The 18,881-nt window shown below is 40.6% G+C and overlaps 1 protein-coding gene across 8 annotated transcripts in view; it reads left to right on the top strand.

Annotated features, from left to right (window-relative positions):
* SCAI (suppressor of cancer cell invasion) overlaps positions 1 to 18,881 on the top strand; it is a 134,238-nt gene that overhangs the window by 49,766 nt on the left and 65,591 nt on the right. For 7 of the 8 annotated variants that reach the window (XR_006607432.1, XR_006607431.1, XM_045082384.1 and 4 more), the window contains one exon: positions 17,827 to 17,958. Coding sequence is in view for 6 of the 8 variants with exons in the window: in XM_045082384.1 (XP_044938319.1) it covers positions 17,827 to 17,958 (132 nt within the window). In the remaining 2 variants the exon portion in view is untranslated. Of the gene's footprint in view, positions 1 to 8,427; positions 8,489 to 17,826; positions 17,959 to 18,881 lie in introns of those variants that run through there. The other variant, XM_045082387.1, reaches the window with a different exon arrangement.

Below are 18,881 nucleotides of genomic sequence, written 5' to 3'. Positions count from 1 at the left end.
CCCGACACGGGGCTCAGTCCCAGGACCCTGAGATCATGACCCAAACCCAAGGCTGAGGCTTATTAACCCACTGAGCCATCCAGGAGCCCCTGAAAAAATATTTCTGTGCTCCTACTGTGTGGACTGTAGTGCTAAAGAAGGTTGCTAGTTGTGGCCATTCCAAATTGAGTTCAACTTTAGACACTCAGAAATGGCTCGTTTCTTCCAGGGAAGTTCATGATTGGTGACTTAGACCACCATTTTCTAATGTGGATAGATTAGAAAACACACGTGGTGTGGATAATTTGAAAACACATGATCTCCCTTCATCTGAAGCCCCCAGAACTGATTAGTCCCTTATTTTAGTCTTTTACATATCAGTTATTTGAAACAGGCCACATAACATGTCCATTATTTTAAAAAGTAATGAGAAAGTGGTATCTTTTTTTACCCTCTTTAGACAGTGATTTTCAGATAGAACCAATCATCAGAAATGACTAAAATAGTTGGAAAAAAAAAAAAATAGAGAATCCCAGCCCTCCTGAATCGTATCTGGAAGTAGATCTCAGAAATCTTTATTTAAAGAATGAACATTCAAGGATAATCAGCCAGGTTTGGGAACTATAGCTTTATGTTATTGAGACTAGCTTTGGTCTTTACAATGAGACTTAATTAAATTCTTCTTGCTTAAGTGGAAGGATCCATAATAAATAACTGTTTGGTTTTCTCAGCTTGATTTTAAAATATGGCGTTTGTCTCATCTTTGAGATTGGTTTCATAAGATTATAGCTAGTTTTCTTGGGAGGTGATAGAGGTGGATTCCATTAATTTTTCTCTTACCCTTTGGCTGTTTTGTAACTGTACAGTATTTATTTCATCTCTAAAAATAAAAGAAACTTAATCTCTATTTTAAGAATATAGCCCACTAAACTTCAGCTTCAAGCCAGTTTGTGTCAAAAACAGTGTTTTTAAAAAAGATTTTATTTATTTATTTGAGAGAGATAAAGAGATATCACAAGTAGGCAGAGGAGGGGGAAGCAGGCTCCCCGCTGAGCAGAGCGCTGATGTGTGGCTCTATCCCAGGATCCCAGGACCCGGAGATCATGACCTGAGCTAAAGGCAGAGGCTTAACCCACTGAGCCATCCAGGCACCCTCAAAAACAGCTTCTTAAGCTTGATGTGCATACATATTGCCTGGAGAGCTTGTTAAAATGCAGATTCTGATTTAGTAGGTCTGGGGTGATGCTCACGTGGCTGGTCTGCACATCTCATTTGAGTTGTAAGAGGCTAAATGACAATTGTATTATCCTGTGAGCTTTCATCTTTGTATGAGTTACTCTGCTTTGGGGCATGCCTTGGGACTGTTTAGTTTGACCAAAGGTTGAGTAGTATATTTTAAGGAGATTGGATTATATAACGTTTATTGCTTTTTCCCATAATCTTGAAGGTTGTAGTACTATATATAGTCTTAAGATTTTAGTTTCAGGCTTTGAAACTGAATAAAGGAAGTATCAGAAGCAGTATTTTTTTTTTTTTAAATTGAATCATTAAATCGGCAGCAGCAAAATTGGTTTATATACCTGAGGTAGTCTGAACTACAAGTAGAGTATTATTAAGTGAACTAAGAATAAGAAAGAAAATTGTAGAAAAGAAAAAGAAAAGATAGTTAAAAATTAGTAGTAGATATGCAGGATATACCTAAGGATTGGGGAATTTATATTTTGCAGACTTGAGACTGCTTTGGAGAAGATACGCATTAGGGCAGTGGGTTCTTAGAGGGGATTTTTACCTCCAGGGACACAGTTGATAATACCTGGAGATACTTTTAGTTGTTACGATAGTAGGTGGTTGTATTTCTACTAGTATCAGCAGGGAGAGGCCAGGGATGGTGCTAGATACCCAGTAGTGCTCAGGACAAGGAATCACTTGGGCTAAAATGTCAGTAGTTCCAAGACTGAGAAACCTTATGTTGGAAAAGTTTCACAAGTACTTTATTTTTTAATTAAAAATAATACAGAAAATAATCATTCATATTCCCACCGATCAAATTCAACTGTTGTTAACATTTTGTGATATTGGATGTTAGCCTTTCTGTTTAAGAAATTTCACTCCAGGAGCAGCTGGGTGGCTCAGTCGGTTGGGCTTCTGCCTTCAGCTCAGGTCATGATCCTAGGATCTTGGGTGCAGGGCCCACATCGGGCTCCTTGCTCAGTGGGGAGCCTGCTTCTCCCCCTCTCTCTGCCTGCCACTCCCCTTGCTTGTGCTCTCTCTGTCAAATAAATAAATAAAATCTTAAAAAAAAGAAAAAAGAAATATCACTCTAGGGGTGTCTCGGTGGTGCAGTTGGTTAAGCATCTGACTCTTTGTTTCAGCTCAGATCATGATTATCTTGGAGTCATGAGGTGGAGACCCACATTGGGCTCTGTGCTCACTGCAAAGTCTGTGTGAAATTCTCTCTTCCTCCCTCTGCCCCTCCCACTTATGGTCTCTCTCTCTCTCTCTCTCTGTCTCTCAAATAAATAACTCTTTAAAAAAAGAAATATAAGCCCATTATTTTTGGGAAAACAACATTATTATTTTGAATTTAAGTTATGTAAAAAGTTCAAGTATGAAAGTAATGAAGCTATCCCAGATCTCACCACCCAGACATAAGCATCGTAAACAGTAGCTGAACATTATCCCAGATGTCTTTCCATGCATAGGTATAGCTAGAAGAATAGAGAGAAGTGCTTTCATAACCATACTTATGTGAATCAAACCATACTTTACCTGAATCAAAAATAACCTTTTCCTATGAAAAATTTTAAACCCAGAGAAAATTAGGTGAATTATTATTTTTTTTTTTTTTAAGATTTTATTTATTTATTTGTGAGAGAGAGAGAGTGAGAGCGAGCACAGGCAGACAGAGTGGAAAGCAGAGTCAGAGGGAGAAGCAGGCTCCCTGCAGAGCAAGGAGCCCGATATGGGACTCGATCCCAGGACGCTGGGATCATGACCTGAGCCGAAGGCAGCTGCTTAACCAACTGAGCCACCCAGGCGTCCCGAAAATTAGGTGAATTATTAACCCCTGTGTACTCATCACTGAGCTTCAACAATCGTAAATACAGAGCCAATCTGCCTTTATCTGTATCTGTACCTACTCACCTGACACGGAGTATTTTGAAGCAAATCTCAGATATCCCATTGCTTCGTCTGTAAGCATTTCGGTGCCTGTCTGTCAAGCTGAGGTCTCTTTCTTTGAGCTTTTAATCTTACACATGCAAGTAACAGTTTCTCTGATTGATTCATTCTTTCCCTCCTTCTCCCCTCTTTTTCTCTCTTTCTCCCTTGAATTATGTTTTCTTCCCAATGGAAGCGTTTTGGGGTTTTTTTCCGACTGAGAGTGCACAGAATGCAACGGCAAGAACAGTAATTGCACAAAGCACGGGAAATGGGGACTGCAGAGCAAACAAAGCTGTTTGCCGCAAATACTTCCTGCGAGTTTTGTTTTCTTTCTAGAACGTTGGGGCGCCTGGGTGGCTCAGTGGGTTAAAGCCTCTGCCTTCGGCTCATATTATGATCTCAGGGACCTGGGATCAAGCCCCACATCGGGCTCTCTGCTCGGTGGAGAGCCTGCTTCCCCCTCTCTCTGCCTGCCTCTCTGCCTACTTGTGATCTCTGTCTGTCAAATTAAAAAAAAAAAAAATTCTGGGGCGCCTGGGTGGCTCAGTGGGTTAAGCCGCTGCCTTTGGCTCAGGTCATGATCTCAGGGTCCTGGGATCGAGTCTCGCATCGGGCTCTCTGCTCAGCAGGGAGCCTGCTTCCTTCTCTCTCTCTGCCTGTCTCTCTGCCTACTTGTGATTTCTCTCTGTCAAATAAATAAATGGAAAATCTTTAAAAAAAAAAATTCTTAGACTGTCTACATCTATTTGGCAGTACCATGTAACATAGTGTATTTCTCTTTACTGTGTTCATTTTTCCATCTATCCATCTTTTCCAATATTTCTTTGAGATACCTTCCTGCTTTGGTGTATTTGCTTATAGCAGTGGCCTTTGGCAACTATTAGTGGAAAGTACCTGCAGGAACTGGGGCTTAGCTTCTTGAGGGCAAGGAGTCTTACCATCTCTCTGGCTGATATGATAGCTTCACTGTATCTTCAGTGTTTGTGGGATGGTTGTTATTAATCTCGAGAGGATTGTGTCAATATTGGGTTAATATATTAATGAAAACCACTTATTTAGAACAAAACATAGTCTAACATATGTGCAAACAGGAGAATATAATTGGGATGCTAACATTTGGTACCTGTATCTATGGGTGGTCTCCATACAAAGAGATGAAGCAGGGAATTCTGCTCCCTGGTCACATCCTGTGGTTTCTTCTGAGACTTACAGGGTGACCACATGTCCTGGTTTGCCTGATACAGTCTCAGTTTCCAACAGTCTTGATGTAATTATTCATAGTAGCCCTTTTCAGAACTGTCCCAGTTTAGATGGTAAATTAATAGTACTCCTACTTTTAATCCTACCTCTTTAATGTGTGCCACGCTTTTCCCCAAACACTTTACATACATTCTCACTTAATTTTCGTGATAACACTAAGAAGCAGATCCTATTATTATCCCCATCTTACATATGGGTAAGTTGGGGCACAAAGCGGTCAAATAGCTTGGCTGAGACCACAAGGCTCTGTTCAGATTTTAGGTGGCGAAGCCAGGATTTGAGTCCCGGCAGTTTGGTGCGGGCGCTCTCCACTCTGCTGTGTCACACCTCTGCTGGTCCCAAACAGATCTTTGTAGAAGACCTGCTGACCTCCTGGTGACTAATCGGCATATTTGTGGATCAGAAGACTGTGGGAATTTACATGATTTCCTTATCTTCACAAGGTATTTGTAGCCCCCTTACGTCCCACCATGCCGATGCGATTATAGATGTCTTTCTTTGAGGATTGAACGTGAGCCTTTTTTCATCCTCTTAAGGGCAACTACTTGGCATTCCCTTCCAGATGCTCAGGGAGATGCGGAGTCGCAGCTTCCACAGATCATCCGTCACTTTTCCTTCCTGTCGACCATCTTTGGTCTTTTTAGTCCACACACGCAGTGTCTCCAGATCTGCAGCCGTGCCTGCCCTTCGCTGCCTTGATGACCAGTTCATATTTTGGACTTCGTGGCCCTTGCTTGGGGTGCTTGGAGGAAAGATGGAGACAGCGACTGCTTTCAAGGAGCTTACAGTCTAGCAAGGGGATGGGGACCGTGCAGGAATGTCCATGACGTGAGGCAGCTGAGCTGTGTGGGGAACGTAATTTAGAGTTCGGGGCAAAACAAAGCATTTCTGACGGGGTTGATCCAGAAAAGTTTTGTGAGGGTGGATACACTTAAATCAGTTTAATGACCTCCAAATAGGCCACCAAAGGACTACTTTCTTGTGCTAAGGACAGGGCTTGCATTTGCCAAGAGTAGAGGCCTGACAGAAGAATAAGATGGCATTAACCCAGACGAGGGGGGACTCCAGTTGGTCTGACACTGGGTGCCCGCATGAGGAATCCTCAGTCAGCAGGACTGCTCTGTTCTTCTGATCGCATCGTCATTGTCACGGCACATAGTGACCCTCTGGGTGGGTTATAAGCAGCAGAAACAGATGAAACTCCGCAGCAGCAAAACATTTTATTTTTTTTAATTTGGGCTATTGATTTATTTGAATTCTTTTAGCCTTTTTAGTTTAAAGTCTTTTGATAGACACAAGGTCTTTTTCCCTAATAAAAACGTCTACTTCTCATGCAGTTGACCCTTGAAAAATATGCGGTTAGGGGGCACCCACTCCATGCACAGTTGAAAATCCATGTGTACCTTTTGACTCCCCAAAACTTAACTAATAATAACCTATTGTTGACTTGAAGCCTTACCAGTAACATAAACAGTTGATTAAAGTGTATTTCATATGTTATATGTATTATATACAATATTATTACAATAAAGGAAGCTAGAGAAAAGAAAATGTTATTAAGAAAAGTGTAAGGAAAATACATTTACAATACGGTGCTTATTTAGAAAAATATGTTTGTATATGTGGACTCACACAGTTCAAACCCATGTTGTTGAAGGGTCAGATGTCTTTGGATTTACCTTTTTACTTTTCTTTTTGAAATTTTGTTTTTAACTAATATGTACACCCAACATGGGGCTCAAATTTACAACCCAGAGATCTAGAATCACATGGTCTACCAACTGAGCGAGCCAGGCACCCCTTACTTTTTTACTTGATTATCTTAATAAGAAAAACTGAATACATTTAATTAGAGCTTATTTCAGTAGCTGGTGAGATAGGGAAGTGTTCATTATCCTCGCTTAAAAATGAGGAAATTGAAGTTAGGTTACACAGTAAGCTATGTGACTTGGCTGAAAATGTTGGAGTTTGGACTTGTACTTAGGTTGAAGCTTCAGAATGCAGATCCACTATAAATCACATGGTCTTATTTAATTTATTAGGTTAAAAATATTTTTATTCACCATTCAGATAAAAAGCAACAATGAAAGTTGGGATTATCTCACATTTTAACCCCTTTTTTAATGGATGGCATTATAGAATCTAGTTCAGCATAATTAGTCTGTTTCTTTTTCTGAGTCAGCACTGCTTTGGTGATTGTCTATCCCATAAATTCGACTGAAAGGGAAATCCTGTAGAGGCTGCAGGTGGCCTACATGGTACCCCTATGCAAATTAGCAGAAGGCAGTCTCTCTTGCTGGGTAGGCCAGTCAGAAGAAGGCATCCCTCTTTGGGGCACGTTCAGCCCACATCAGGGTGCTGGCCTTGGGAAATAAGTGTCTGGATTTTTTTTTTTTTTAAAGATTTTATTTATTTATTTGACAGAGATCACAAGTAGGCAGAGAGGCAGGCAGAGAGAGAGAGAGAGGAGGAAGCAGGCTCCCTGCCGAGCAGAGAGCCCGACTCGGGGCTCGATCCCAGGACCCTGGGATCATGACCTGAGCCGAAGGCAGAGGCTTTAACCCACTGAGCCACCCAGGTGCCCCGTGTCTGGATTTTCATCTCTCCCGTGGCTCTCAAAACCCAGCAGCCAAGAATCCTGTTTCTATCAGTTGATGAAGAGCTGAGGTTTCTTCAGTGTCGTGCGCATAGACAGCACCCATTGTTCTTACCCTGCATACTGCACGGATACCTCCCTCAGTGGCTGTCCTTGTCCAGTCCGCCTGGAACCCCAGCCTCCCTGCTCCCGGGCTGCTCCCTCCTTCACTTCATCCAGGACTCCGCTTGAAGCTTCCCTTTTCAAATGTCCGTTCACCTGCTCAAACTGAACTATTACAATACCCCACTCACGCTGTCCTTCCTGCTCTGTTTTCTTCATAGTACTTCTCACTTGGAGTATTCAATTCATTTGTTTTTTTTTTTTTTTTTAAAGATTTTATTCATTTATTTGACAGAGAGAAATCACAAGTAGATAGAGAGGCAGGCAGAGAGAGAGAGAGGGAAGCAGGCTCCCCGCTGAGCAGAGAGCCCGATGCAGGACTCTATCCCAGGACCCTGAGATCATGACCTGAGCCGAAGGCAGCGGCTTAACCCACTGAGCCACCCAGGCGCCCTAATTCATTTGTATTTTATTCTGTTTTTGTCTTTCCGCCATACAGTACACTTTGTGAAAGCGGGGGTTTTGCCCATTTTGTTCGCTGCTATATTCTAGCATCTAGAAAAATGCCTGGCATTTAGGGGACTCTCAGTTGATATTTGTTGAATGAATGAACAAACACTGGACTGTTTGTATTGTGACTAATGGTATAAATGTCCAGTTGGGTTTTTTTTCTTTTAGATTTTTATTTATTTATCTATTTATTTGACAGACAGAGATCACAAGTAGGCAGAGAGACAGGCAAAGACAGAGAGAGGAGCAAGCAGGCTTCCTGCGGATCAGAGAGCCCGATGTGGGGCTCTATCGCAGGACCCTGGGATCATGACCCGAGCCGAAGGCAGAGGCTTTAACCCACTGAGCCACCCAGGTGCTCCATAAATGACCAGTTTTAATATTTGCTACCTTCTACTGACTGTATTTGTGTGCTTCCTGGACTATAATGTTATGATTATTGTCCAATTTAACTTATAATAGCTGTATGAGAAGAAAATAGTGCAATCTTCATTTTAGAATTGAAGAACTCCTCAAGCTTAGAAAAATTAAATAACATTCCCAAAGTCAAAAAGCTAACAATTAGAATCATTCCTTGACAGGTAGATTTGATAACCAAAGTTTGTTTAAAAATAAAAACATGGTTTCAGTGATTCTTTGGATCTTGTAGTTTTTTTCAAAGAGGGAGTTCCAGTTACTGGGAGAGGAAAAAAAAAAACTTAAAAATGTGGTCAGCTATGTTTTAAGGGAAAGGAGAGATAAGACCCATGGGATTGGAAGGGTTGGGGTACTGGAGATCAAACAACTCCCGTTTGTAATCTTTGCATTCTTATCTAAGGGTGCTGACCTTGAGGGTCCTTTGGAATGAAGAGTATGACTTTGGAGTCCTTTTCCAGCTGTGTAAGTCTAGCTAAATAGCTTATCTGAACCTTTTCTTCATCTCTAAATTCTAGTAACAGTGTCTACCTTATGGTGATATGAAGATGAAATAATATATATAAATTTCCTAGCATAGTGTCTGCCACTTGGGAGCTTGATTTCTCCTGTCCCCTGCTCTTGTTTCCCTCCCTTTAGCTGCAAGGGACAAGAAATCCATGTTGTTTCAACACCCTTCAGCGTGATTTTTTTTTTTTCTAAGTTTTTAATTATTTATTAGAGAAAGAGCACAAGCAGGGGGAGAGACAGAGAGAAAGGGAGAAGGAGATTCCCCGCTGAGCATGGAGCCCAGTGTGGGGCTTGGTCCCAGATCTGAGCTGAAGGTACGCACTTAACCAACTGAGCCATCCAGGTGCCCCCAAGTGATTTTTTTTCTTAACAACTTCCCCCAGATAAGTAATCTCATACGTAAAGCTGTTTTCTGGTAGTATGTAGGCAATCAAGGTACCTTTTATAATTTGGATGTCATTTTGTTTTATCATTGCAATTCAAAGAGGTACTCATGGGCTTTGTTAGTAAGTGCTGTGTGCACATAGTGCTGTCACAAACCTTTGGTCTGATTCCTGCTTTTGGCAATTGAATGTTCATGAACACTGAGTATCAGTAACTGGGAAGCCCTCTTTACTTGGTCTCCCCATGTTTCATGAAATACCAGATTTTTTTTAAAAGTCAGTGACATGTTTGCTAACACATATACTTTTAGATTCTTACTAGAATTTATTGAAGTACCATGTTACAATTTCTGTAATTGTCACCATGTCTGCAGAGTAGTGTTATCATGCGCAGATTCAGAGAATAGGTTTTCCTTAACCACTGAGTAACTGAGGTAGGAAAAAAAAAACCTGGAATTTTTCAGTTCTTTCTCTGAAATTAAATAGTACAACATTTGGGGCGCCCAGGTGGCTCAGTGGGTTAAAGCCTCTGCCTTCGGCTCAGGTCATGATCCCAGGGTCCTGGGATGGAGCCCCTCATCCGGCTCTCTGCTCCACGGGGAGCCTGCTTCATCCTCTCTCTCTGCCTTCCTCTCTGCCTACTTGTGATCTCTGACTATCAAATAAATAAATAAAATCTTAAAAAGAACATGTTCTGAAGTTGAATGTGGTGATGCTTGTATATCTGTGAATATATTGAAAACCGCTGCCTTACATACCTAAATAAGTGAACTGTGTGGTATGTGAATCATATTTCAATAAAGCTGTTATATTAGTATATATATATATACAGATATATGGGCATATCATCAGTTAGTTACTGCTAAAAGAAAGAGTAACTTTTATTTTTCTTTTAGTGAAAAATTTATTATTTTCTTTCCTTGGCTTTCAATTTATTACAGATAAAACCTGTAATTTAGGAAACCCAAATTGTCATGGTATAGATCATAAGTATCTTTTAATGGGTTATTGGCTGTTTTGTTTTTGTTTTTCATTCTGCTTAACACAAATCAGGTGTGACCTAATATTTGCATGACTAACAGCTTTCTCTCCGAGTATGCTGAGATGGTGGTTTTGGGTGGCCCCAGATGCTTTTCATGTTGTCTGCTTTTAGTGTACTATAGACACAGACTTCTGACTATTGCCACTGTCATCTTTGTTTGTGATTAAGAAGAAAAAGTCTGTGTGGTCTGTACTTCTTCCTATACCGAATAAGAGTAATGTCTTGTTGGTTGGTGATTGAGATTCTTGCCTGAACTTCTTATTGCCTCGTGAGTTTTTATGTGATGAATAAATGGAACTATTTCAATTGCACTAGATTGCATTTGACTGCTACCTCTGTGGGTTCCCCCACTGGAGACAGTTTTTATGAATCATTAGCCTTAGGCTGCTTCAGATGATGTTTTCTCACATTATTCTCAAGGGTACATATTTTTGATGCTTTCATTCTGTATATTTTTGTGTTTCCTGCCCCATTAGCCTCATAAATAGTCCTTGCATGTGTCTTGTTGATAGTCATTGTTTTGAGATGACTGACTGACTAATGCCTACCTTCCCTTTCTTTCACTGTAGTACTTTCTGGTAGGCTGTGCTAGGCCTCCATTCAGTAAGTACTGGATTTGCATATTTGTGTGTGTTAAACACCTCTCTTCTTCCACATTCGGTAGGCAAAATATCTTCCTAGTCTAGTGCACAGCATCTCACAAATGACCTTCTGGCTCTGTGTACAGGACTGAGGCTCCAAGACCTAGCTCCTTTGGCTTTCTTTTCTTAAACTCTCTTTGCCTTCAGTCCATTCAGTTGCTCTCGACACAGAGCGAGGAGAAGGGTGGTGCCTACGCATTCCTCCCGATGTTGTTCTTACAGCATGTAGCTTAAGTTCAGTCGCATGTTGCATTAAGTCTGAAAAATTGTTTTCAGAAAATAATTTGCATGTAATTCAGGATAGTTTTGTGCTGTCTTTGATACGTGAACATGCTTTCCATGCTGGTAAGGACCAGCTTCTGAGCACTGCCGTTTGTTCGTATTATAGGAATACCATCTGGACCAAGCAGTAGCTTCTTGTTCCTTTTACAGTGAATGTGTGAAAACCACATACACACACATTTAAAAAATTTTTGTACTTAGTATTTTTCAATTTGTGCTCTGTTCTGAGCACAAGTATGACAGTTTTACGGCTAATAATTCTAGAGTACATCATAATTTACAGGGCAGTTTTATATCCATTAGTTCATTTTATTGTCCAACAGCCTTATGGGGTCCTTATTATTAATATCTCATTTTTTATAGGTGAGAAAACATATGTGTGATACTTTTTTTTTTTCATTTATTTATTTGTCAGAGAGAGAGAGAGGAGAGAAAGCACAATTGGGAGGAGTAGGAGGCAAAGGGAAGAGCAGACTCTGTGCTGAGCTTGATAGAGGACTTGATCTCAGGACCTGAGCCTGAGCCAAAGGCAGGTGTCCAACCTACTGAGCCACCCAGGCATGCCCACTTCTTCTTCTTATTTTTAATATTATTTAATTATTTGCGAGAAAGGGAAGGGGTTGGGGCAGAAGAGCAGAGGGAGAAGGACAGGCAGACTCCATGTTGAGTTCAGAGCCCAACGGGGGGGCTTGATCTCAGAACTCTGATATCATGACCTGAGCTGAAATCAAGAGCCAGAGGCTCAACTGACTGAGTCACTGAGGCACCCCTGTGTGATAGACTCTTATGCTGATGCTTAATTAGACAGCCATTCCATCTCTATTTGACTTTTTAGAAATCTGAGTACATTAGAAAATGATTTCTTTCCTACCATGTGATTTCTATAAATATATTCTCTGTTCTGTCCGAATAAATTTCTTACTATATTTTGGTTTCACTTCCAACGTATTTCCATTGTTTTCTCGATGGTTCTCTTTTAGGTCTTTCATTCTTTCTCTCTTACCCTTCTTCCTTCCTTCCTTCCTGGGAGAGAGAGTGTGAGAGAGCAGGAGCTGGATGGGAGGTGGGGAAGGGGCAGAAGCCGGCTCCCCTCTGAGCAGGGAGCCCCATCCCAGGACCCTGAGATCATGACCTGAGCTGAAGGTAGATGCTTAACTGACTGAGCCACCCAGGCGCCCTCTCCCCTTAGCTCTTATTACAGGATGATTCTCTCTCTCTCTCTCTTTTTTTCTTTTGAAGCATCACTAAACTGCAGAGTAATAACCATGGGGATATTATACATGACACAGTGTTTTCAGACTTCTTTCACACCTAAAAAACCTTGCTCTATCTTCACAACAGTTATTTGAGATCTACAGAACAAGTGCAAATTGCTTGTTTTTGTGAATTAAAAACTTGCGGCTCAAAGTGTTACCTAAAGTTTTGGTTTGTTTGTTCATAATCACATAACTAAGAAGTGTTAGGAACAGGAATACTCGGGCTTCTGGGCTACGGGAGGGCTCTTTCCACTGTTGTTAGGACCCTGCATTGTTTCCCCCTGTGTCATGTAATACACACTTAACCAGGTTTCTTTCATACTTTCGTGTTGCCAACCACTTACTCAGAATTCAGTCCAGAGTAGCCAGTTTCTCTTGTTGCTTTGTTGAAAGACTTCCTAGAAAAAGAAATTGTCAACAAGGCAGGTCAATAATTTGCCAGATGCTCTGTATTTAGCAGAAGGACTCTTTGAACAGTTGTCCCTACTCGTTGCTCTTTTGCTGTGTGTCTATTTTGTAATCTGTATCAGGATTCTGTCGTATATGGATTGGTTTCCTAGGGCTGCCATAACAAATTACCAGTAAGTGGGTGGCTTAAAACAACAGAAATTTGTGCTCTCACACTTCAGGAGGGCAGAAGTCCAAAATCAAGGTGTTGGCAGGATTGGTCCTTTTTAGAAGAAACTCAGAGGGATCATCTGTTCCATTTCCCTGCCCCTAGTTTCTGGTGGTCGCCAGCAATCCTTGGTGTTCCTTGGCATACAGCTGCATAATTCCCGTCTGTCTCCTTCTTCATACGGCTGTCTTCCCTCTGTGTCTGTGTCTGCACATGGCATTCTCCTCACTCTGGGTGTCTGTCTCTCCTCAGTTCCTAAGGACACCAGTCAAATTGGATTAATACTCTATTGCAGTATGACTGCATGTTAATTTACATCTTAATTACATCTGCAAACACGCTACAGCTGACCCTTGCACAACACGGGTTCTTGAACTGTGCTGGTCCACTTATAGGTGGATTTTTTTTAGGAAATCTATAAACTGACAGTATCAAAGAGACATGTTTTCTATTCCTTATGATTTTAATAACAGTTTCTTTTCTCCAGCTTACTTTATTTATAAGAATACAGTATATCATAGGCACAGTGTACCAAATATATGTTCACTTACAGTTGATAATATTGGTAAGGTTTCTGGTCAACAGTAGGCTATTATAGTTAAGTTTGCAGCGGGCGGGGTGTCAAAAATTATACATGGGTTTTCAGCTGCACAGGGAGTCAACTTGTCTTTCTTTCACTTTTCTGGTAGTGTCTTTTAATGAATACAGTTCTTGGTTTTCAGAATGATCTAATTTTTCCATCCTGAAGTGAACTGTTTAAATAAACTTTTTTTTAAAAAATTAATCCCAGGATCATGAAGATTGCCTCCCATATTCTTATGTAAGAACTGTTTGATTTTACCTTTTATATTTACATCCAGGCTACCTAGAATTGATTTTTGTGTAATGTAGATAGGAATCAAGATTCATGCTCTTTCTTTTAACTTAGCTATCTAGTTGACCCAGTACTGGTTCTTTTTCTTTCTTTCTTTCTTTTTTTTTGGTAAAATGATTTTTTCTCATTGTTTTAGAGTGCCACTGTTCTGTGTTGTGTGTCATAAATCAAGTGAGCATTTACATTTGGGTTGTCCTTCAACTCTATTCCGTTGTATTGTTCAATTTTTCTCTCCTTGTGCCCATTCCACAGTCTTCAGTCCTGGTACTTTTCAAAAGTCTTGAAATTAACAGATGAAATTAATTTTAATAATATATTTTATTTAACTAAAATACCAAAATATTATTTTGGTATCATCCAGTGGCATCAGTTCTTCTATTTTCTTCTTCAGGATTATTTTACCTGCTATTGGCTCTTTACATTTCTGTGTAGGTGATAGAATCAGTATGTCCATTACCACAAACAAATCTATCAATACTTTGATTTTATTGCATTGATCTATAGACGAATTTAGGGAATCTTAATGTCTTTATAATTTTGAGGCTTCTAGTATAAAATACGGCATATTCTTAATTTTCTGTAAGTCTTTAACTTTCAAGCTCTGAGGGTTTTATAGCTTTCTGTGATTCGTCTTGTATATCTGCATTACATTTATTCTGAGGTTTTTTTTAATATTACTTGGTACAGTTGTTAAAGATAGATACTTTTTAAAGTTTTACTTAATAATTATTTGTTCTGGGGCGCCTGGGTGGCTCAGTTGGTTAAGCGGCTGCCTTCAGCTCTGGTCATGATCCCAGGATCCTGGGAGGCAGGGAGCCAGGCAGGGAGCCTCATTCTCCCACTCCCCCTGCTTTGTTCCCTCTCTTGCTGTCTCTGTCAAATAAATAGATAAAATCTTAAAAGAAAAAGAAATATAATTGAGTCATGTATGATTTTAAGTTTTCTCCTAGACACATTAAGAAGTAAGAAGAAACAGATGAAATTAATTTTAATAATATATTTTATTTAACTAAAATACCAAAATATTATTTCAACATGTAGCAATATAAAAATTATTAATGAGATTTTTACATCCTTTTTTCATAATAAGTCTGCTAAATTTGTTGTATTTTACATTTACAACATATCTCAATTTATTTACTTATTTATTATAAAAGATTTTATTTTTTTATTTGACAGAGACAGACACAGTGAGAGAGGGAACACAAGCAGTGGAAGTGGGAGAGGGAGAAGCAGGCTTCCCCCTGAGCAGGGAACCTGATGCGGAACTTGATCCCAGGACGCTGGGATCATGACTTGAGCCACCAAGGCACCCAATACATCTCAATTTAAAGATTTTATTTATTTATTTGACACAGAGAGAGAGATCACAAGTAGGCAGAGACTCAGGCAGAGAGAGAGGAGGAAACAGGCTCCCCGCTGAGCAGAGAGCCCAATGCAGGGCTCGATCCCAGGACCCTGAGATCATGACCCAAGCCCAAGGCAGAGGCTTAACCTTCTGAGCCACCCAGGCACCCCAGCACATCTCAGTGTAGACTGCCAATGTTTCATATGCAAAGTAACCACATGTGGCTAATCACTAGTTTTGGACAGTATAGATCTAAAGGATGAGTCATACTTTTTTAAACAAATAATTGTTTGATTGTATGTATAAAAGTTTGATTATACGTATGTATAATCAATCAATTACACATATAATATGTATAATTGTGTATATGTATACTGTACAATATACATCAAATGTATATTATACATATAATGTGTATAATGTGTGTAATTATATGTATGATTTCTTTAAGATTTTCTTTATTTATTTGGGAGAGAGAATGAGTGGGTGAGGGGCAGTGGGAGAAGCAGGCTCCCTGCTGAGCAGGGAACGCAATGCAGTGCTTGATCCTGGGGCTCCAGATTCATGATGTGAGCTGAAGGCAGACGCCCAACTGACTCAGCCATCCAGGCGTCCCTCTAGATATGATTTCTAATGGAGTCACTGAAGAAGCCTCTACTGTCATTAGATTTTCAAGAAAGGTTTTACTGAAAAGGTGTCATTTGCATGTCTTGAACTATGAATAGAAATTTACCAGGTGAAAATAAATAAATAAATAAATTTACCAGGTGAACAAAATAGGCAAAAGCAATAACATGTAAAATTGTGATGTTATTTATATAAAAGTGGAATTTGTTCAGAGGCCCCTGGTTGGCCCAGTCAGTTGGGTGGCTAACTCTGGATTTCAGCGCAAGTCATGATCTCACCGTCCTGGGTTTGAGCCCCTCACCGTGCTTCCTGCACCGCGCTTCCTGACTGGGGGTGGGGTCATCTTCTCTCTCTTCCTCTGTCCCTCCCCCTCCCCTTCTACTCCCCTGCTCAGGCACCAGAGCAGGCGAACTCTCTCGAACTTACAACCCTGAGATTGACTGAGCCAGCCAAGTGCCTAAGTTTACTTATTTTTAAGCTTTTGTTTTCTGTTTTTCTCCCACGTCCTGGGGATGTGAGTCACCCTGGCTCACAAGGTATTTGAGGTGAGGTGAAGAAGGCTACAGGCAGCTTTGGGCCTAGTTTGTGCCTGTCCTGCTCGATTTAGAGAATGAAGGTGGGCATTGGGTTGGGAGGGAAGACTTACCCAGGGTCATTACACTGTGAAACCCTTCCAAAGCCCAGCCCTTTCAGGTCTGTTTCCCTCTGTTAAAACCTCCTACCCCACCAAGCGCAGAAAGCATTGGTGAGAAGAGGGAGCATGTGCACATGCAGAGTCCACGCAGTACCATGCATGCAAGTCACCCCCACCCCCGGCTCCACGGCACCCACTTGTTCTCTGCAGCCCCTGGACATTTTTAGGCTTCCTGACAATCTTCCTGCCCTGTAGCCACAATTGCCTGTTCAAGAAAATGTTGGAGAGAAAAATATTTACCAAAATAACTACACCACACCCTGACTCTCATCTCTGGTCTCTGGCTCTTGTCTGTTCTGCCTGTATTTTCACCCTGCATTAGGGCCAGATTTCTGTATGTTGTTCTGGGTGTTTCTGTCCATATGTAAACACAAATGAATATTTTTATTTAGTATAGGTTCATACTACCCATACTGTCCAGCAACTTGCTGTTTTCTCAAATGGCTTGATTACCAGGATTGATTACATATGAAGATAGCTTAGATTTAACAAAATGTATCTTTAATGTGTATGTGTGTATGTGTGTGGTTTCTATACCCTTTTTACACTGAGTAGTATGTTACACTGGCATGTTCTCACCTTATCTTAAATATAATTTTAAGTTAGTGACAGGATATAGTGCTGTTGTTAGCATTGTGTGAAGCACTTTTTTTTTTTTTTTTGGAAGATTTTATTTATTTATTTGACAGACAAAGATCACAAGTAGGTGGAGAGGCAGGCAGAGAGAGGGGGAAGCAGGCTCTCTGCTCAGCAGAGAGCCTGATGCGGGGCTCGATCCCAGGACCCTGGATTGAAGGCAGAGGCTTAACCCACTGAGCCACCCATCAAGAGTCCACTAACTTGTGTGAAGCACTTTTAAAAAAATATTTCACTTATTTGAGAGAGAGGGAGCACACAAGCAGGAGAGGGAGAGAACCTCAGGCAGACTGCATGCAGAGCACAGAGGCTGACATGGCGCTCTGTCTCGGCCATGAGACCATGACCTGAACTGAAACCAAGAGCTGGGACACTTAACCGAATGAGCCACCCAGGGGCCCTGTGAAACACTGTGAAACACTTAATAATTGCCCTCTTTGGTTCTTTTAGGTTGTTACCAGTTTTTAAATATTATGATACTGAAAATTATAGATAAAAATTATAGATAAAGTGTTTTACATTTGTCGATCATTTTCTAGGATGGATTTACAGAATGGATCCAAAAGATAAATAGATCGGAAGGATCAACATTTTGTTTCTTAACCATATAGAGGAGGACTTGGAACATAATAGGCATCCAGTTAATGCTTATTGGGTGAACGAATATTAACAAAAATTTACTTTCCAATATGGATGTACCAGTTTTCATTCCTACTATCAATATGAGCTTGTCTGTTTTCCCACACCATCTTGTACTTATGTTATTTGGATGATTTGACTGTGATCAGAAGAATCCTATATGCATCTTGAAAAAAATGCTCAGATAATATAACTAAGATATGTTTCTCTTTTTATTTTTACATACTGGATAAATGGACGGATGTTTTCTTACAGGACTGAATTTGCGCTTAAAGAAATCATGTCCTCTGGAGGTGCTGAAGATGATATCCCACAGGGAGAGAGGAAAACAGTTACAGATTTTTGTTACCTTCTGGATAAGTCTAAGCAACTGTTCAATGGATTAAGGTTAGTGGACTCTTGATGCCTTAAACTTTTCTCTAGTTCTGTATTTTTTCCCATGGCTGGTATGTGGTAAGTTTCTGAAAGTTATGGGTAGACTGTTCTTTTTTTTTTTAAGATTTTATTTATTTATTTGACAGGGATCACAAGTAGGCAGAGGAAGCAGGCTCCCTGCTAAGCAGAGATCCCGATGTGGGGCTCGATCCCAGGACCCTGGGATCATGACCTGAGCCGAAGGCAGAGGCTTTAACCCACTGAGCCACCCAGGCGCCCCTAGACTATTCTATAAATACGTGTATTAGAGGTTATCACACTTTTTTCTGTGACACACTTCATTCTCGGATGAAAAAAAATAGGAGAAAGGAGAATTTCTATTGTTTTATTCAAGTTGAGAATAATTATTTTGTTAAATGGTTTTATGTACATTGTTCCACATCATTCCTGATGTACATCTGATTTTACACACTGGGGTATTGACGTTAATATATCTTTTAAGAAGACATTTACAGTTATAAAGATAATTACAGGATCACCAAATGAATCCTCCCGGACCACTATCTAAAGCTACACTTCTGGGGCATCTGGGTGGCTTACTGGGTTAAGCCTCTGCCTTCAGCTCAGGTCATGATCTGATCAGGTCCTGGGATCGAGCCCCACATCGGGCTCTCTGCTCAGCACGGAGCCTGCTTCCCCCTCTCTCTCTGCCTGCCTCTCTGCCTACTTGTGATCTCTGTCTGTCAAATAAATAAATAAAATCTTTTTAAAAAAACCCTACTCTTTCAATCACTTTATCCCTATATTCATTTAATTTATTTTTAGATTGTATTTTGAGAGAGAGAGAGCAAGAGAGAGAGCATCAGCAGGGGCGCTGTATAGAGGGAGAGGGAGAAGCAGACTCCCCACTGAGCAGGGAGCCCAACCTGGGGCTC

This window comes from Mustela putorius, unplaced genomic scaffold (genome assembly GCF_011764305.1).
Source record: "Mustela putorius furo isolate JIRA1106 unplaced genomic scaffold, ASM1176430v1.1 tig00000596_pilon_pilon_pilon, whole genome shotgun sequence".
Taxonomy (NCBI): Eukaryota; Metazoa; Chordata; class Mammalia; order Carnivora; family Mustelidae; genus Mustela; species Mustela putorius.
Note: the sequence above shows the minus strand (reverse complement) of the source record. Positions and strands in the feature narration are given on the sequence as shown.